Source organism: Leiobunum rupestre, chromosome 9 (genome assembly GCF_980474605.1).
Source record: "Leiobunum rupestre chromosome 9, qqLeiRupe1.1.hap1, whole genome shotgun sequence".
NCBI lineage: Eukaryota > Metazoa > Arthropoda > Arachnida > Opiliones > Sclerosomatidae > Leiobunum > Leiobunum rupestre.
Window position 1 is genome coordinate 39,844,178 of NC_143392.1, and position 17,928 is coordinate 39,862,105.

The 17,928-nt window shown below is 39.0% G+C and overlaps 1 protein-coding gene across 1 annotated transcript; it reads left to right on the top strand.

The window, feature by feature from the left end:
• Positions 1 to 13,127: 13,127 nt before the first annotated feature.
• LOC149927443 (uncharacterized) lies at positions 13,128 to 14,822 on the top strand. Its single transcript, XM_090157857.1, has 2 exons — positions 13,128 to 13,665; positions 14,731 to 14,822. Exons 1-2 carry the CDS (start codon positions 13,128 to 13,130, stop codon positions 14,820 to 14,822), a joined length of 630 nt encoding a protein of 209 aa, XP_090013983.1.
• Positions 14,823 to 17,928: the final 3,106 nt, after the last annotated feature.

Below are 17,928 nucleotides of genomic sequence, written 5' to 3' on the forward strand. Positions count from 1 at the left end.
TACCGTCAGCTAGTTTTAAATTTGTACAATTGTTAAGAATTGGAAAACCATCGTTTAATAATTGATTTTTAAGAGTTGAGTTAATTAAAGTGAAGCTAGAGCCAGGATCTAACATGGCTACACATTCAAAGTTACCTAACGAAACTTTGATAGTTTTAATATTTAAATTTTTAACGGAGTCATCGACCACCTGACATTCGGCAACAACTGGGGAAAACACATCTAAGCGCGTCGTTCGGGAGCACCCGTCCCCTTTCGCTGGACCCACCGCGCGTCGTTTCCCGACCCCTTGTGGTTCTTAAGATCAGGGCAATCTCGCGAAAAATGACCCTTTCTTTTGCAATTAAAACATTCTAATTGAGGGCACTCAGGGCGTTTATGGCCTTTCTTGCCACAATGGTGACATTCGAACGTAAGCGCATCCCCACTATTAGGACCTCTTACTGAATTCGTCGAGGAATTCCGATACGAAGCCCCTGACGAATAAAACGTACTTTGATTACTCTGGGGCAGCGCGAGTTCGGTACGAGTAGCCGCGGACAGAAGCTCACGAAGGGAAGTAAACATCTTAGTCGCTAAATAAACCTTTAGAGACGGCTTAAGGTTGTTATAAACAACGCTGATCTGGGTGTGAGTTTCTAGGGGCCTAGCTAAATCCGTGAACATTGTTTGCAGATCTTCGATAAACTCGCTAGCGGACTCATTGTTCTTTTGACGCCTATTCATAATCGTGGCCATAGCGGCATTATCGTTATCATGAAGAGAAAACTCCTCGGTCAAAAAATATTCGAATTGGGTCCACGTTTTGATACAAGTTTGCGTGAGCCACCACTCTAACGCGGGGCTAACTAACAAAGCGGGGACCCATAATTTCAAAAAGGTATCTTCGGGCATCCCCCTACTCAAAAGTATTTGTTTGGCTTTTAATAAAAAATCTTTGGGGGCACCTTCGGAATATTTACCCGAATAAGGAGGTAACGTAACTCGCGGGATCCACTTTTGATTTTAATAATAAAAACGCGCCTAATCGATTGCACTACCGTGCACCGCAGAGATTTCTCATTGCACCATACCCCTTTCGGAGATATCCTTGGTTTTGCACTTTCCCATGTAAAAAAATCTTAAATTATTAATGTGGGGGCTAAGTTAAGGACAGCCCCCCCCCCACTTTTGATTTTAATAATAAAAACGCGCTTAATCGATTGCACTATCAATGCACTACCGTGCACCGCAGAGATTTCTCATTGCACCATACCCCTTTCGGAGATATCCTTGGTTTTGCACTTTCCCATGTAAAAAAATCTTAAATTATTAATGTGGGGGCTAAGTTAAGGACAGCCCCCCCCACTTTTGATTTTAATAATAAAAACGCGCCTAATCGATTGCACTATCAATGCACTACCGTGCACCGCAGAGATTTCTCATTGCACCATACCCCTTTCGGAGATATAATTGAATTTGCTTTTTCCAAGCTTTTAAAAAAATTATAATATTTTCTGGGGGGGCTAAGTTAACGACAGCCCCTCCACTTTCGATTTCGATAATTAAAACGTGACTAATATTATGCACTATCAATGCACTACCGTGCACCGCAGAGATTTCTCATTGCACCATACCCCTTTCGGATATATAAATATTAAATTTAAGTATAGTTTTCAGACCCCAATTTTCACCTTAAAGTCTACATAACGTTTCTTAATTTAAGTACGATTTTCATGAAAGTTATATTTTTGAATAGCTGTGGTTTCATATAACTTAGATTTGCAATTACGTTGTTTAATTTTACTTCTAAGTAAGGTTTTATAGACAGCGTATACTGACCCCCGAAACATCGAACATTGTAAATCCGCTTGTTTATGGAGGTGTATACGGAAGTTTCCGTAATATTCCCTCTTGCATTTTCAAGGCCGTTCGAAGAGCGCCTCGCTTTCAACGTCTGACCCGAAGTAACAAATAAGTGTGATCAGAAGTAACAAAAAAGTTTGATCAGAAGTAACAAATAAGTGAGATCAGAAGTAAGAAATAAGTGAGATCAGAAGTAAGAAATAACTGAGATCAGAAGTAGGAAATAAGTGTGACACTGTCGAAGGAATTTTCTACGCTTTCAAAGTATGACTAGAAGTAACAAATTAGTGTAAATACAATTATGTGTGGCCGTGGATATATATTGGTTGTGTTACCGGCGTTGCAGGTTGCAGTGAATAGCTCAAACAAACTTAACACATTAGAAGGATTGTGTGTATTCTGACCGTCGTACGTTTTGTTATAATTTGATCTCGGTTATCAATTCTTACCCTCGACTTCACCTGACAAAGTGTGTTTAGTCAGTTTCAGGTACACCTAGAAACGTAAACACTAACACATATACCTAATTTTATTAAGACATAAATTTTAATTTCACTAGGAGTCTAGGTAAAGCAGTGGCGATGAAAATTTTACCTCTGAGATTGAGTTGGAAATATTAATCTAGCTCAGGACGTCGGATTTCGGTATTTCGCGAAACAAGTTGTGAAAATTACAAATGTGCTGACTGCTCTAAAATGACGAGAAAACTTGATAAATCTACCCGTGTGGCCACCTATCGTGTTTGACGGCAAAAATATTTAAGATCACCACATCAAAAAGAGTTTGGCGCCACGGGTCGAATCATCATTTTGGAGCAGACGGCACATTCGTAATTTTCAAAACTTGTTTCGCGGGTATTCTCAACTCAATGGCTAAGCCTAGCTACTGCTTTGAAATTCATAGGCCGTTGAAGCCATTTATTTTTTATTATAAGCTTATATTTTAGATGAAATTATGTAATAGTTGAAATAATTAATTTTACCCAAATTTGTTTGTTTGCCACTGCAAAAGGCCGGGGTTCCAGGGAAACCTGTCTGGCAAACCCCGTGTACGCTACGCCACTGGTGCTGAACTAAATCTGGATTACCCAATAGCTCTGAAAATCAGTTCAGTGATAGCTTTTGCTAACTGTCATACTTATTGTTATTACGTTGCTTATAGGGTGACCGATAAGTACAGTACCGCCTAGACCAAAGTTCCCCTCATCGCCTATATCTGCACTTTTGCCAATAGTGGCGGAGTCGACATTTTTATTTTTCCTACATGTTAGAAGCGTTGCGCAATAGGGACTTGGCAGTGGTACGTCACAGTTTTTTTTCAATAGTTTTTATCGTGGGGAGAAAAATATGACCACAATGGTGGCCATAGCCAAAGCTACGGAGTGCCAAGTCTCTATTGTAGTTGCGTTTCGATAGCTTTTGGTCGATCGGTATCTTACAAAAGGTTTTTTAAATAAAGAAAAATACGCGTGAAAGGTATTGGTTTGCGTTATTTATAAGCAGCGTTATGAGGCCATTTTTTTACTCCTGTTGAAAGTAGTTTCAACGATTTGGAAAATAGAATGTTTGCCCACGAAAATTTGCCAATAAGAGTGGATTCCTTTTTAAAAACTCACATACAGGTTTTGGACGGTGGTATGAATCTTCTACGGATATCACGTGAAGATATGAACATTGGTAAGCTTTGCCATTAATTATACCTCAATAACACAAATTTGATTATTTTTTTTAATTTATTAGAAAGCGATATTAGTATTTCTAAGAGAAAATCGCCTCCTTCCCCGGCCTGTACAATCATGAATAGTGGCAGTAGCACTTCCTCTTCAATGAAGTCGCTTAATTCACCGACTCACGCTGCACTTGCTACTTTACCTTCAAAGAAATCACCTGAAATCAGTAGTAGTACGTCTTCCCAAAAATCACTACCCTCAAGGACCCATCCGGTTGTTATTAGGTGTAGCAGCAGTTCGTCCTCACCATCTGATGCTTTTCCCGAAAATAAATGTGTATTTTGTGATGTATGTGTTTGATATTAAAATTCTTACTCTATTTATATCGAATATATTTTAAAAGAAAATAGACTGTGATATGATACACACGGAACCTCAACAAAGTCCAAGTCGAAATGGTAAGATTATCGGTTAATACCAAATTTATATTTATATAAATATATATATATATATATATATATATATATATATATATACATACATCAGAGTTTATATATATATATATATATATATATATATATATATATATATTTTCGCTTGCGTTCGTTCTATTTTCTCAGCACCCACCCCCCTCCCTCTATCTGTGTCACTTAAAACTGTGGGAATTAATTAAGAAAACCCATGCGAAAAGATAAACTAAAAATATTTTGTGCAAAAAGCTTTATTATAATTACATCAATCAAAGAAAATAAATATATGTTAATATTACAAGATATGATATTTGGCGCTATTAAACGTTTGTAATTTTAAAAAATTCATTTTTACTACTTAAGAATAATTTAATTTGCACATTTAAAGTTTAGTGCATATTGAAATAATTTTATTTGCATATTTAAAGTATAGTGCTTGTTGTTTCCGTTTTCTAAACCCCAATTTACTCCGGCCGGGCTTCTCAGCTTGATCAACTATAAAATTAAACTTTAATTTTGAAGTTTTTTTACTTAAATTTCAGATACCGAGATACCCACTTTTTTGAGTTTGATATTGGAAATTTTGCTGACAATAAATATCGCTGCAAAAATTGCAATGTATTTTCTTTTAGCCTTTAAATACGTTCTCTTTGTAATAAAATTTTATAAAACATTATATATTAACGTTCACCTCATCCCGGAATGTTCGTTATCAATAGACGAAGAGAACGAAACGAAAGGATACCGAATTTGTCGTTTATGCCAAAGAACTCCCACGGACGAGCGAACAAGAGGCGAAGAAAGAAGCGCTGTTGAAAATTGGCGAAACCTGGGAAATCCTCCGACCCGAAGGCGAAGAACGTCGTATCTTAACACTTTGCCAGAAATGGCAAGAATCGATTTCTCTAAAAGTCACACTGTTAAGGTCATAGGATTTCTAAAAAATGCTAATATGAAATTGGGAAAATCAGGTATTCAATAACCAACACGTGCGCTTTTGACGCGTTTTCACAGTCTCTCTGTATAAGTTATTGCGAGTATGAAGATATCAAAAGCATAATGGATGAAAGTGAATAGAATTTATTTGCCTTTATTAAGAATATGATGTCGAAAGGAGTCACTGCCGGCCTTTACAGAAAGAGGGCTGAAATTTTGCGATCCATCTGCGGGGAACTAGATGTTTACCCTCTTAAAGTTAAACAAATCCGTTGCGAATATTCAATAACCGAATTAATAAAAAAACCGATATTCAAGAATTTTGCAGTTACGAAGAAAATACGTGCGGAAATTCTCTTTGTTCTCGTAAATCAACCAAAATATTTCGATCAGTTACCACTCTGGATTGCCCATAAAAATCTATTGGACAATTAGAAAAAAAATTAAATGAACATTTCGAGAAAAGATATAGCGTAATCTGCGAGGGTTGTAAAGAGCGTTTATTCCCATTCGACCGAAATCCCATTCGACCGAAAGAATTTTAAAATGTAGCCCAATTGGCGGGGTGATTTGGTATTTTATTTATAAGGTATGTACTATCGAAGATCCATGTTTAGGTTAGGTTAGGTTAGGTTAGGTTAGAGTTGGTTTATTAAGACGGAATAAATAATTATTATTGATGTATAAATACCCTCCTTTATTAGCTATCCGCTCCATTGCAAACGACTTCAGTAACTAAATTGAAAACATAGCAAAAGCCAATTTATATAGCAGCGTTCGGTCGAATGGGACACATAAAAACCGCACGTTTCGGCGGAATTCGGTCGAATGGGACACCTCAAAAACCGCCTTCGGTCGAATGGGATTTCGGTCGAATGGGACTAAAGCTGTAAAGAGGGTCTCAGAACGATTATAAAAACGCCATCCCAAATGCACATATTTGTAGAGCCAACCGACTTCGCATCAAAGCTGGACTGTGAAACCAGTATAAATGTAAAATTGAGCGATGTACCGAAAACCATAAAGGTTGGAGACGAAACGATGTTTCGTTTGAGGGCCGTTATGTCATTTAGAGGCAAAAACGTTCAAGATGTAACTACAGTTGGTCACTATACCCGCTACGGTTATCGCTCAATTGACAAGTTTGAACTCTACGACGACTTGCAAAAGGGAAAAATTGACACCACAGATAAAAATACAGTGTGTGCCAATATACTTTATTACAGTATTTAAATAAGGATCCAAAACGCAACCGTATTTTTTTCCCATGAGATCGGTAAACAATATATCTAAATGTTATCTAAAACCTCACATTTATTTACTTTATTACCAACCTATTTTCGTATTGTAGCTTCATAAAATACGCGAAAGTCTTTATTTCGATTATAAAAAACACGTAATAATCGTTTTGTATAATGATATACTTATTAAACGTTCTTCATAGGTTTTTAACACTATTACAGTTTTACACTCATTTTTAACCGAACACAATATTTGCAACAAAGGAGATAAAATGTAGAAACCTATTTACAGTTGAGTCTCCATAGTACTCCTTTGAGAAAAACTTAGGTTAGTTAGAAAAAGCATTAAATATAAATAATGGTTACAATTGGAAATAATTTTTGAAAACACGTATGTTATAAGTCATTAAAGGGGAAATTCCAATTAAAACTCTTAGCGGCCTTTCTAACTAACATAATTGTTTCTTTAAAATTACGTACTACATGGATAATTCGTTAAATCAATGCCTATGTAAGACCTAAGATATGAGAAAGGGCAAAACCAATGATATCTCCGAAAGGGTTATGGTGCAATGAGAAATATCTGCGGTGCACGGTAGTGCATTGATAGTGCAATCGATTAGGCGCGTTTTTATTATTAAAATTAAAAGTGGGGGGGGCTGTCGTTAACTTAGCCCCCACATTAATAATATAAGATTTTTAAAATTTCCCACCTTTTTTGACGGTGCGATAAAATTTTGGCTGGTGCATGTTGGTGCACCATTGGTGCATTCGATTAGACTTTTTGTTTTTATCAATATCGAATATTAGATATTACGGTAATTTTATGTTTTTTAAAATTTCACGCCTTTGAATGTCGGTGCAATAAAATATTTTGGTGGTGCACGATAGTGCACCATTGGTGCAATAGATTAGGCACGTTATTATTATCAAAATCGAATATGGGGGGGCCTGTCGTTAAATTAGCCCCCCCCTTTGTTTTTTGTATTTCCCGCCTTTCCCCGATGGTGCATAATATATTTTTGGTGGTGCACTACGGTGCACGATGGGTGCAATTAGGTGCACTAGCTAATTTGAAAATTGCTTTCTTGGGGGGGCTAACTTAATGGAGCCAATTGGGCTATTGCGCTATTTGAACGAGAACATTTTCAAATATATAGAATTGGGAATCTCTTGCCAAAACAGTTCTAAAATTGATGACCGAAATTCGAAGTTTATTTCTCATAGCCCGACTAAGGAAACATCTTGGTTTCCTATTTATGAATTGTATATTTAGAATAACTACGATAAAGAAGACACTACTCGATCTGAAGAATTTACGGAAGTATGTCCATCGTAGGGGTGGCTCAATGACTTTAGAAAATCTAAAAAAAAAAATCCCCGTGAAAAGAAATCCATCTGAAAAACGCTAAGTTATAAACCATACAGATTAAAAAATCCTAGTAAAACTATAGATTAAAAAAGAAACAAATTAAAAGTCTAGATAATTTTGATAAATATCCTTTTCTCAATATTATTTCAGTTTAATATATGTTTCTAAACGTGTTTCTTTCTGCCTGTCTGACGTCCGGGTCATTCCAGGACAGATTTTCCCACTTGTCCACCCGACCATCGCCAAAATTCTAGAAAACTTGTATTGAAGGTTCTTTTGGCCGTAGAAGTCGATTATGTTCAGAAAGATTGGTTGGGCGGTTGCTGAGATACGGTGTAGTCACATATTTTAAAATGACCTTGATACCTACCATTAACCATTTTCCCTCTAGCTTGTGTAACAAATAATTAATTAATTCATAAATTTAATAATCCCCTTTAAATATTTTAAATTTTGGTAAATCGTTATACATCAGTGTTAGGCTTAATTTTATATATATATTCCTTTGTATAAAAACGAACGTGTCGGGAAAAAGAAAATTCAATGGCTGGTTTTTCCCTAAGCGCTGGTTCCCCAAAAACACCGGAAATCCCTTTCGGAAATTTGCGACGCGCATCTTCCGAAACATCCCGGGTTTGGTCCTGACGTCTTTTGGGTTTTCCAAGAACTTACGGGACGCTTCTGTCGAGCCTATAAAAAGGGGTAGCTCCCCTTTGTTCAAAAAAAGAACAGTGCCTGAAACCAGAGATGCTAACGCTTTAGAATATCAAGCTCATAGTGGTGCACCTTCGTGGTGAAGTTTTTCGCGAGCTGAGAAATATCCAGTCGCGGGTCACAAAACAATACGCGCTACTAGGTCAACTGACCAGCCGCTGTGCCGTAGCTGCCGTTGTCCTCACCGTCCGGCCCAAACATCGTAAAGCCGAAGCCAGCGTTGGATCTGTGTGAATGTGGTACCGTAAGACAATTTATTTTTAAAATGGGGAACCAGCCAAACGCTTTAAATATTATATACTCTCCGCGTAGCTTTAATTGTTTTGTTTAATTTTTAGTTGTAAGTTAGCTTACGTATTGTTAGATTTAATAATATTGTATTGCTGTTAAGGTTATAGTAGTGCCCAATAAATGATTTACCATTGCCAGTTCCGTCTATTTGTTTCTCTTTTAATGCTGACACTTATTAATTAATTATATTCCAAATTCATCCCCTAGACAACGATATGATTTTTAACTTTATCTTCCCCTAATCATTTTATATTAAATTCAACTTTACAAATTTAAATAGTTATTATTATGTTTTTAAAAAGTGTCGCATTTTGGGGGTCCTTGTCCGGGATCAAATGAACCGAACTGGCAAAAATATTTCCCCTTTAATTTCAACTCCCCGTAATTTTTGATTCGAGCGAAAAGTTAAAGGCAAATTTTATTTTATCAATGTTTTATAAGTAATTTTTTTTTAATTGTTGGTAATCGTGTGTGTTTTGGTTGGTGCCGGTCACGATATATACTCTTCAATTAATTCCTTATAACTGTTTATGATCGCTTCAATTGATTTTCTGAATCCCCTTAAGGCTTAATTTTAATTTAATTTGCACAATTTTTTTTTATGAGTACAAATTTTTGTAAGTCTTGTAATCCACAATTAGGTAGTTTTTATAGTTGCGTAAACTGTTTTTCTTTACACAAGACCTTACAAGCTAGTGCCAGGTTAGATCGTCGTAATAAGCGTAACGAAGCGAAAGATATTCCTAGTGCGACAATGCCGGCTGACAATAATCAGGCGGCTCAAGTGGGGGGAGGGGACGAGGCCACTATCCGCGCTCTTCAAGCGCAGGTGCAACTTCTTACCCAGCAGCTCAATCAGCTCCTTCAAGCCCAAAATTCTAACCCCCCGCAGCCACCCCAGCAGCAGCAGCCGCATGGCCTACCTAGCAGTTGGGTTCCCGCCGTGTCACCCCCTACTTTTTCTGGGGCCCTAACGGAGGGAAATACCAAAGAATTTTTGTTAAAAGCTAGACAGATTCGCTTGTCCCGGGATTGTCCCGAAAATGTATTTTTAAAACATTGGCTGCCAACCATGCTCACAGGTAGCGCTTTTGAATGGTTTTCCGCCCAGCCCGCTTTCGCGTCCTTCGACGACTTCGCAGCGGCTCTATCGGGCGAATTTCAATCCAGCGTTAGCGATGACGTAATTCTAGAACGCATAGACAATAGAATGCAAGGCGCGAGCGAAAAAGCCGCGAATTATGTAGAAGCTATGCAGGCGCTAATGCGTAAGTTGACAGAGGCGCTCCCACTTTCGGCCCAAATCAGACTTATTCGTCGAAATTTATGTCAGGACCTACGAAAGGCTCTCGCCACTTCGCAGTTTAATTCAGTGCGCGAGCTAGTTACGGCGGCAACCCTAATCGAACAAGCGAGTAGCCCGCGCCGCGGAAATGACTGCTCCTCCGCACCAGAAACGACCCGTAGTAAGCCTCCCGCGAATTCCGAAACTGGTCAAGGTGTTATATGCCTTCACTGCGGCGAGCACGGGCACTATCAAAATCACTGCCCCGCGAAAACAAACCCGCCTCCCCGTCATAATTCTTCCCAACCGAAATTTCAATCACCGCAATAATTTTCAGAGTAATGGCGTAAGACCTGGGTGTGGAAGTGAAAATAGGCCCTTTAACGGTAGTTTTAATTCCAACAACGCATCGGGTTCCCAACAAACCCAGTCGCAACAGCTTAGGCCTAATAATAGAGGCAGTGTTGTCTGCCATAGATGCGGGGTTGCCGGTCACATTCGCCCAGATTGCCCCACTCTTAATAACGGACTCCGTCCGAATCCACCAATTCAAGGTCAGAACCAGGGAAACTTGTCGACGGGGGCCGTTTCGACTCGAGCGCCCCCCGCTACCCGCCACTAAAATCCTCTTTTAACGCGAGCGCAGTCCCCATTGCCAGGACGAGTAATAATATTAGGAAACTTCCGGTCCTCGCTAAACTTAAAATTAAAATTAATAACAAATCATGTGTAGCTTTAGTAGACAATGGCTCCACCCATACGTTAGTGGATGACCGTTTCAAAAATTTAATTCCCGCGCTTAAAAATAATAAAGGTAGATTACGTATAGGTATAAAATTAGCCAATAGAACTAGATTCAGTACAACCGGAAGTGGGGTCGCTCAATTTTCTCTTCCTGGCAAGGAGGTGAAAAATAATGTCTTATTTGTGAAAAATTTAATTTTCCCCTGCATTCTCGGGATGGATTTTGTTCAAGCCACGGGTATGCGCGTAGATTACGGAACCATGTGTTATACTTGGCCCGACTCGGTAACCGAAGAACGTCTTTTTCTCCGGAACTATTCGAGTACCGACGACCCGTCCCTCGCTCTCGCGTTACACAATTCCGAAGTCGACGAGGAAGACTTAAAGCGCGCCCTCTCTATCGCTCAGGTGTGTCCCGAACAGCGCCTACTACTAGAAAACCTGGTTACTGATAATAAAGGTTTATTCGCAAAGTCCCCTGGTATTACTAATGTAGCTTCTCACTATATCGATACTGGTGACTCTCTGCCAGTGTCGTGCGCCCCCTATAGGTATAATCCTAGAAAAAATGCTATAATAGACGAAATTCTTGACGATATGTTAGCTACTGATATTATTGAACCAAGTAATTCCCCCTGGTGTTCCCCCTGTATTTTAGTTAAAAAGAACGATGGTTCGCCCAGGCTTTGTTTAGATTATCGTAAACGTAATGACGTGACCAGAAAAGACAAATACCCACTACCCAGAATAGAAGCTATTTTAGATTCTTTAAAGTCCCCGAAATTCATCACCACAATAGATATGAAATCCGGCTATTGGCAAATGCCGTTGGACGAAGGTAGTCGAGATAAGGCGGCCTTTGTCTGTCACCGTGGACTTTTCCGTCCCAAGGTACTAATGTTTGGGTTGACGGGAGCTCCGTCATCCTTTCAAAGGATGGTGGACCGTCTATTTGCACCCCTCAGTAGTGAAGGCGTCAGTGCATATTTAGATGATATAATCATAATTTCTTCGACTTTTGCGCAACATCTCGCTACTTTGTCCAAGGTATTTGCCATATTGAAAAACGCCGGGCTAACTATCAAAGCCAGTAAAACCAAATTCTGCCAAAAGGAAGCCCGTATTTTGGGCCACATAGTTTCAGAGGAGGGAGTCAAGGTCAACCCTTCCAAAATTTCCGCTATATGCGACTACCCTGCGCCCCGAACTCTCAAACAGTTGCGTGGTTTTTTGGGGTTAGCGTCATACTACCGTCGTTTTATTCAAGGGTTCTCGGACGTCGCTGCACCGCTTAATTCTTTGTTACGTAAGGACGCCCCTTGGTTGTGGGCTATCGAGCAGCAAAGCGCCTTCGACGCCCTGAAACTAGCTTTAATTTCCGCGCCTATAGTCTCCCCTCCTGATTGGTCCGTTCCGTTTGAAGTTATGACGGACGCCTCTTTAACGGGACTGGGAGCTGTTTTACAGCAAGTTATTAATGGGAAAAAGGTAGTTGTTAGATACGCTAGCCATTCCTTATCGGAAACCGAAAGGCACTACTCAACTACCGAACGGGAATGTCTAGGCATAATTTGGGCTGTAGAACAATTTAGACCCTATTTAGAAGGGGCCCCATTCCAACTGTTCTGCGATCATAGTTCCTTACAATGGCTCCGCAATGCACGCGATCCTACAGGGAAGCTCGCGCGGTGGCGCCTTCGACTACAGTCCTACGACTTTGTAATTAAGCATATTCCGGGTAAGCAAAACGAGGTGGCGGACGCGCTTTCTCGTATTCCTTCGGACGATGACCCCGACTCGCTGGTCGAGGAAGAGTCAGAATCCGAAGCTAACCCCTCTACCCCTATTTCTGCTTTGTGCTTAGACAGTAGTATTGTTTTTGACAGCGACGCGATTATCGCCGCCCAAAATGCTGATGAACGTATTAGCCCAATAAGGAAGTATTTGTTAGATAAAGAAACCCCTAAAGACCCTTCTCTTAAACCACTTGTTCTAGAATCTGCGCCCAAATGTATGTTGTTAAATGGCATTGTCTATCGTGACGTGTCTCGTCACTCGAATGGTGACCAGTCCTTCCGTATATGGATTCCTCCGTCACTTGTTCCCACCGTTTTGCGCCTTAATCACGATTTACCCATTTCCGGACATTTAGGCATGCTTAAAACTTTGCGCCGTCTCCAGTCCCGTTACACCTGGGAAAGTATGACAAATAGTGTCACGAAATATGTTAAATCTTGCGAGTTGTGTCAGAAAAATAAAAATCCCCAGCGCTTGCCCTCCGGGTATATGAAATCCGCTTCTCCTTCTGACCCTTGGCAGGTAGTAGGCATAGACCTTGGGCCCGTATCCCACAAGCAAGAGAGGCATAACTCAATTACTAGTCGTGGTCGATTATATGACCAAATGGGTTGAAATTTTCCCGATTAGGCGCGCGACAACTAAAACTATTGTGTCGAAATTAGTTGACGAGGTGTTCACTCGGTTTGGAGTGCCTCGTACTATTGTAAGCGATAACGGACGTCAGTTTGTGAGTAACATTATGAAATCCGTCTGCAATAGAATGGGTGTACACCAGCGCCATACTTCCTTTTATAGGCCCCAAAGCAATCAAACTGAGCGGTACAACCGCACTGTATCAACTTCCTTAGCTATTTACACCACTGATCACCAAGATTGGGACGTGGGAGTTCAACAGCTAGCTATGGCCATGCGCACTGCACCCCACGAAGGTACTGGTTTCACGCCAGCCTTCCTTAATTTTGTCCGTGAACTTCGAACCCCCTTTGACATAACACCTGCCGCTGAACCTGAAGTAAATCTCAGTGAGAGTAATCTCAACCGACACGCTGGTTCAGTAAAAACCAAAATAGCCGAGGCATTAGAGGTCGCGCAGGAAAATCTTTTTGAGGCCCAAGCTAGACAAGCGAAGTATTATGGCCAAAAACACCACGACGTCCAATTTGAGATCGGTCAATTAGTTTACCGCAAAACTTATTTTCAGTCAAACGCGGGTGAACGGTTTGCAGCTAAGCTTGCTGATAGATGGGATGGGCCATATTTCATTTTAACAAAATTCCCTCAACACACTTATGTTTTAGGTAGGCTTACCAACAAACGCCCCCTTAAGGGTACTTATCACGTTGATCAATTGAAGTTGTATCATGACCGTGAGTCTCACCTCAATACGCCAGTAGATACTGTCGCGAATAGCGACAAAAATTCCTCTGTCCCTTTAGACGATGACCATGCGCCAGACATCGGTGAACAACCAATACGCAGACGGTTACGACCTCGGGATCTGATCACTAAGCGGGTTATCAACCCCCATAGTGCTTCTAGTTAACTATTATTGTGAAAACCATTTTGTAATTTACTTTTGATGTCAAATTTGTTTCGAAATTCGTTGTGCTAAACGACTTATTTTTGTTGTCTATCGACGTCGATTTGTGTTTTAAAGTTTTTATTTGGCCAATGTGTAACTTGTATAATCTTTTAAAATTGAGGATCCTCTTGTACATAAAACTGTTTCGTTTCGTAATATTCAATTTTCAACTGTTATTAACCATTAATCCTGACGAATTTATTCCAATATTTTTTTTTGGCAATGGAACCTATATTATATATATATATATATATATATATATTTTTTTTTGTTCTCGTACTTGTCTCGCGAGGACGCTCGAATTTTCGCGTGGGGGAGTTTGTAACAAATAATTAATTAATTCATAAATTTAATAATCCCCTTTAAATATTTTAAATTTTGGTAAATCGTTATACATCAGTGTTAGGCTTAATTTTCTATATATATTCCTTTGTATAAAAACGAACGTGTCGGGAAAAAGAAAATTCAATGGCTGGTTTTTCCCTAAGCGCTGGTTCCCCAAAAACACCGGAAATCACTTTCGGAAATTTGCGACGCGCATCTTCCGAAACATCCCGGGTTTGGCCCTGACGTCTTTTGGGTTTTCCAAAAACTTACGGGACGCTTCTGTCGAGCCTATAAAAAGGGGTAGCTCCCCTTTGTTCAAAAAAAGAACAGTGCCTGAAACCAGAGATGCTAACGCTTTAGAATATCAAGCTCATAGTGGTGCACCTTCGTGGTGAAGTTTTTCGCGAGCTGAGAAATATCCAGTCGCGGGTCACAAAACAATACGCGCTACTAGGTCAACTGACCAGCCGCTGTGCCGTAGCTGCCGTTGTCCTCACCGTCCTGCCCAAACATCGTAAAGCCGAAGCCAGCGTTGGATCTGTGTGAATGTGGTACCGTAAGACAATTTATTTTTAAAATGGGGAACCAGTCAAACGCTTTAAATATTATATACTCTCCGCGTAGCTTTAATTGTTTTGTTTAATTTTTAGTTGTAAGTTAGCTTACGTATTGTTTGATTTAATAATATTGTATTGCTGTTAAGGTTATAGTAGTGCCCAATAAATGATTTACCATTGTCAGTTCCGTCTATTTGTTTCTCTTTTAATGCTGACACTTATTAATTAATTATATTCCAAATTCATCCCCTAGACAACGATATGATTTTTAACTTTATCTTCCCCTAACCATTTTATATTAAATTCAACTTTACAAATTTAAATAGTTATTATTATGTTTTTAAAAAGTGTCGCATTTTGGGGGTCCTTGTCCGGGATCAAATGAACCGAACTGGCAAAAATATTTCCCCTTTAATTTCAACTCCCCGTAATTTTTGATTCGAGCGAAAAGTTAAAGGCAAATTTTATTTTATCAATGTTTTATAAGTAATTTTTTTTTAATTGTTGGTAATCGTGTGTGTTTTGGTTGGTGCCGGTCACGATATATACTCTTCAATTAATTCCTTATAACTGTTTATGATCGCTTCAATTGATTTTCTGAATCCCCTTAAGGCTTAATTTTAATTTAATTTGCACAATTTTTTTTATGAGTACAAATTTTTGTAAGTCTTGTAATCCAAATTCATCCCCTAGACAACGATATGATTTTTAACTTTATCTTCCCCTAATCATTTTAAATTAAATTCAACTTTACAAATTTAAATAGTTATTATTATGTTTTTAAAAAGTGTCGCACTTCGAATTTTGGATTTTATCTAGTCCGTGTTTTTCTTAAAATGCCGTCCGCTACGTCGTCTCCTTTTACGGAACTTCACAAATAGTTTATGTCAAACGAGATCGTTCTCAAACTGTTTTTAAGATGGAAAATTGTTCATTTAGTGGTATACCTGATGAGTGTCATCTAAAACATTTTAGTAAACATTCCGGAATTAGAAATGTAAATTCTAAAAAAGAAAGAATTATTCTTCAACTAACGACTAGTTTATCGGCGTCCGCAATCAAAACGATTTGCAACCACTATGAAGAACTACATTTAAACAAAATATGTTCAGAAGCAGATAAATTGTTTTAATCCTTTTTACTCTATGTCCCCCAGGAATGGTTTTACAATCACCGTGTCTGTCAGTCTGTCTAAATGTCGGTCTGTCGGTCTGCGAACGCATTTTCGGGGCAAAGGGTAATCACTGCGTACGCAGTTTCTTGAAATCGCCGCGTTCGCAGTCTCTTGGAATTAGAAACAAGTTGGCAAGCCAAAATATACCTCTCCTCGGAAGAATTGTCCTTAGTGGTATTAATTTCTCAAGATAACCCGTAAAGACATCTCCGCAATTTAGAGTTCTTTTTAAAAATGTTATCCCAGTTCTATCCCGCCCGGTATAAAATTTTAATTATAATTAAAATAATTGAGACGAAACGACCAATTTTAATTTATTCAGAATAACATAAGTTAAGTAGTTACAACAGTGAGTTAGACGTACTATAACAATGCACAATTGAATTAAACCCTTTTTACAGAACAAGTTTATCAGTTAAATATAACACAAAGCAAATTTTAATGAAAGAAATATCTACAGAGGGTATTTTAACGACCGTTCGCTTTTTGGTTTGTAATTTTAACGGAATCGGGCCGATTTTAATTAAACGATAGTTTATCGAAATTTTGTTAAAAGAATATTCCCTAAGGCCACGTGATAAATTTACGAGAATAATTTCCCGTCGCCGTTATATCGAAAATTTATTTGATTCGGGATTGCCAGAACTGTAATGTTGTGGGTGAGTGATTAGAAAAAAAAATGGCAACCAGAATTATGCAAAATTATAAATGTTTATTTTTATTCAGAACAGTCTATAGAACGTTCTAGATTTAACTTTCATCGATAACCCAACAATATACAGGGTGTCTCAATTTGCTCGATCAGGCCATTTTTCTCAAACTGTATTTATGCTAGGGTTCTGAAATTTTTAGGGTTTATTTGTTAGGTATGGAAGGCTTTGGTTACTTTTTTTTTTGAGATACACAAACATCGGTGTCGACCCGAGGCCTTAGACACCAGCACACAATAACTGATTAATCAGGGTGAGATATGTGTAACGGCCACGCCAACGGGGGGATACGTGGAGACAGGGGTGGGGACACCCGTGGCGGAAGTATCCCGACCACCCGTTGGGGGATTGGTAGTCGTCCTCACACGGCCTTCCACAAACTCTGCCTCCCGGACGCCTGGGATTACAGGAGTGAGCCACTACTCCCGGCTAGGCTTTGGTTACTAAATTTCAGAAAAATTTAACGATTTTGTGCCGTTTTGGAAAATTTATTTTTTCACCGGTAGGTGTCACGCAAAATGTTTCAATAGAAAAGGTGTAGGGCATAGTCGAAAGTGTTAAAATAATTTTGGTTCGGTTGAAAAAGACCTATTTTTCACTGAGTTTGGAGGTCGGGGGAAAAACAAGTTGTACTAGCAGGCAATAGCCTTTAACGTAAATAATCGTACATAATCACAACACACATGTACATTTATTTTAGGGAACTTATACTTTCAGCTATGTAGTTAATAATCAGATCTGCAAAAGGTTATTGTTAAAGAAAATTATTACGTTCAACACCTAATTAGACAAAGTAGACAAAGACCGCGTCTTCCATTTCGACGTGGTTACGAGTAAGATCATCAAACAAAGATTTGTAGACCAAAAATTACGCTTATTTTTCTTTTGTGGTTTTTAACGTGAAATATCAATTGTCCGAGTAGTATTTAAAGCGTTTACATTTCAAAGTTAAAACATTATCTCAGCTTGGCCGATTGTTGTCCACTATGCCTCTTTACACTCGAGATCAGCGCGCTCATATGCTAGAATTAATTTACGGAGAAGGTCGTCGTAATGCTACTCTAGTAAGTCAGTTATTTAGACGAAGATTTCCCAATTGCAGACCAAGTCATACGACGGCTCTTAGAGTGGTCCGCGACTTCGACAACTGGGGTAATATCAATCCGAGGTTTCGTGGTCGTGGTCTCCAGGACATCGACATGGAAAACACC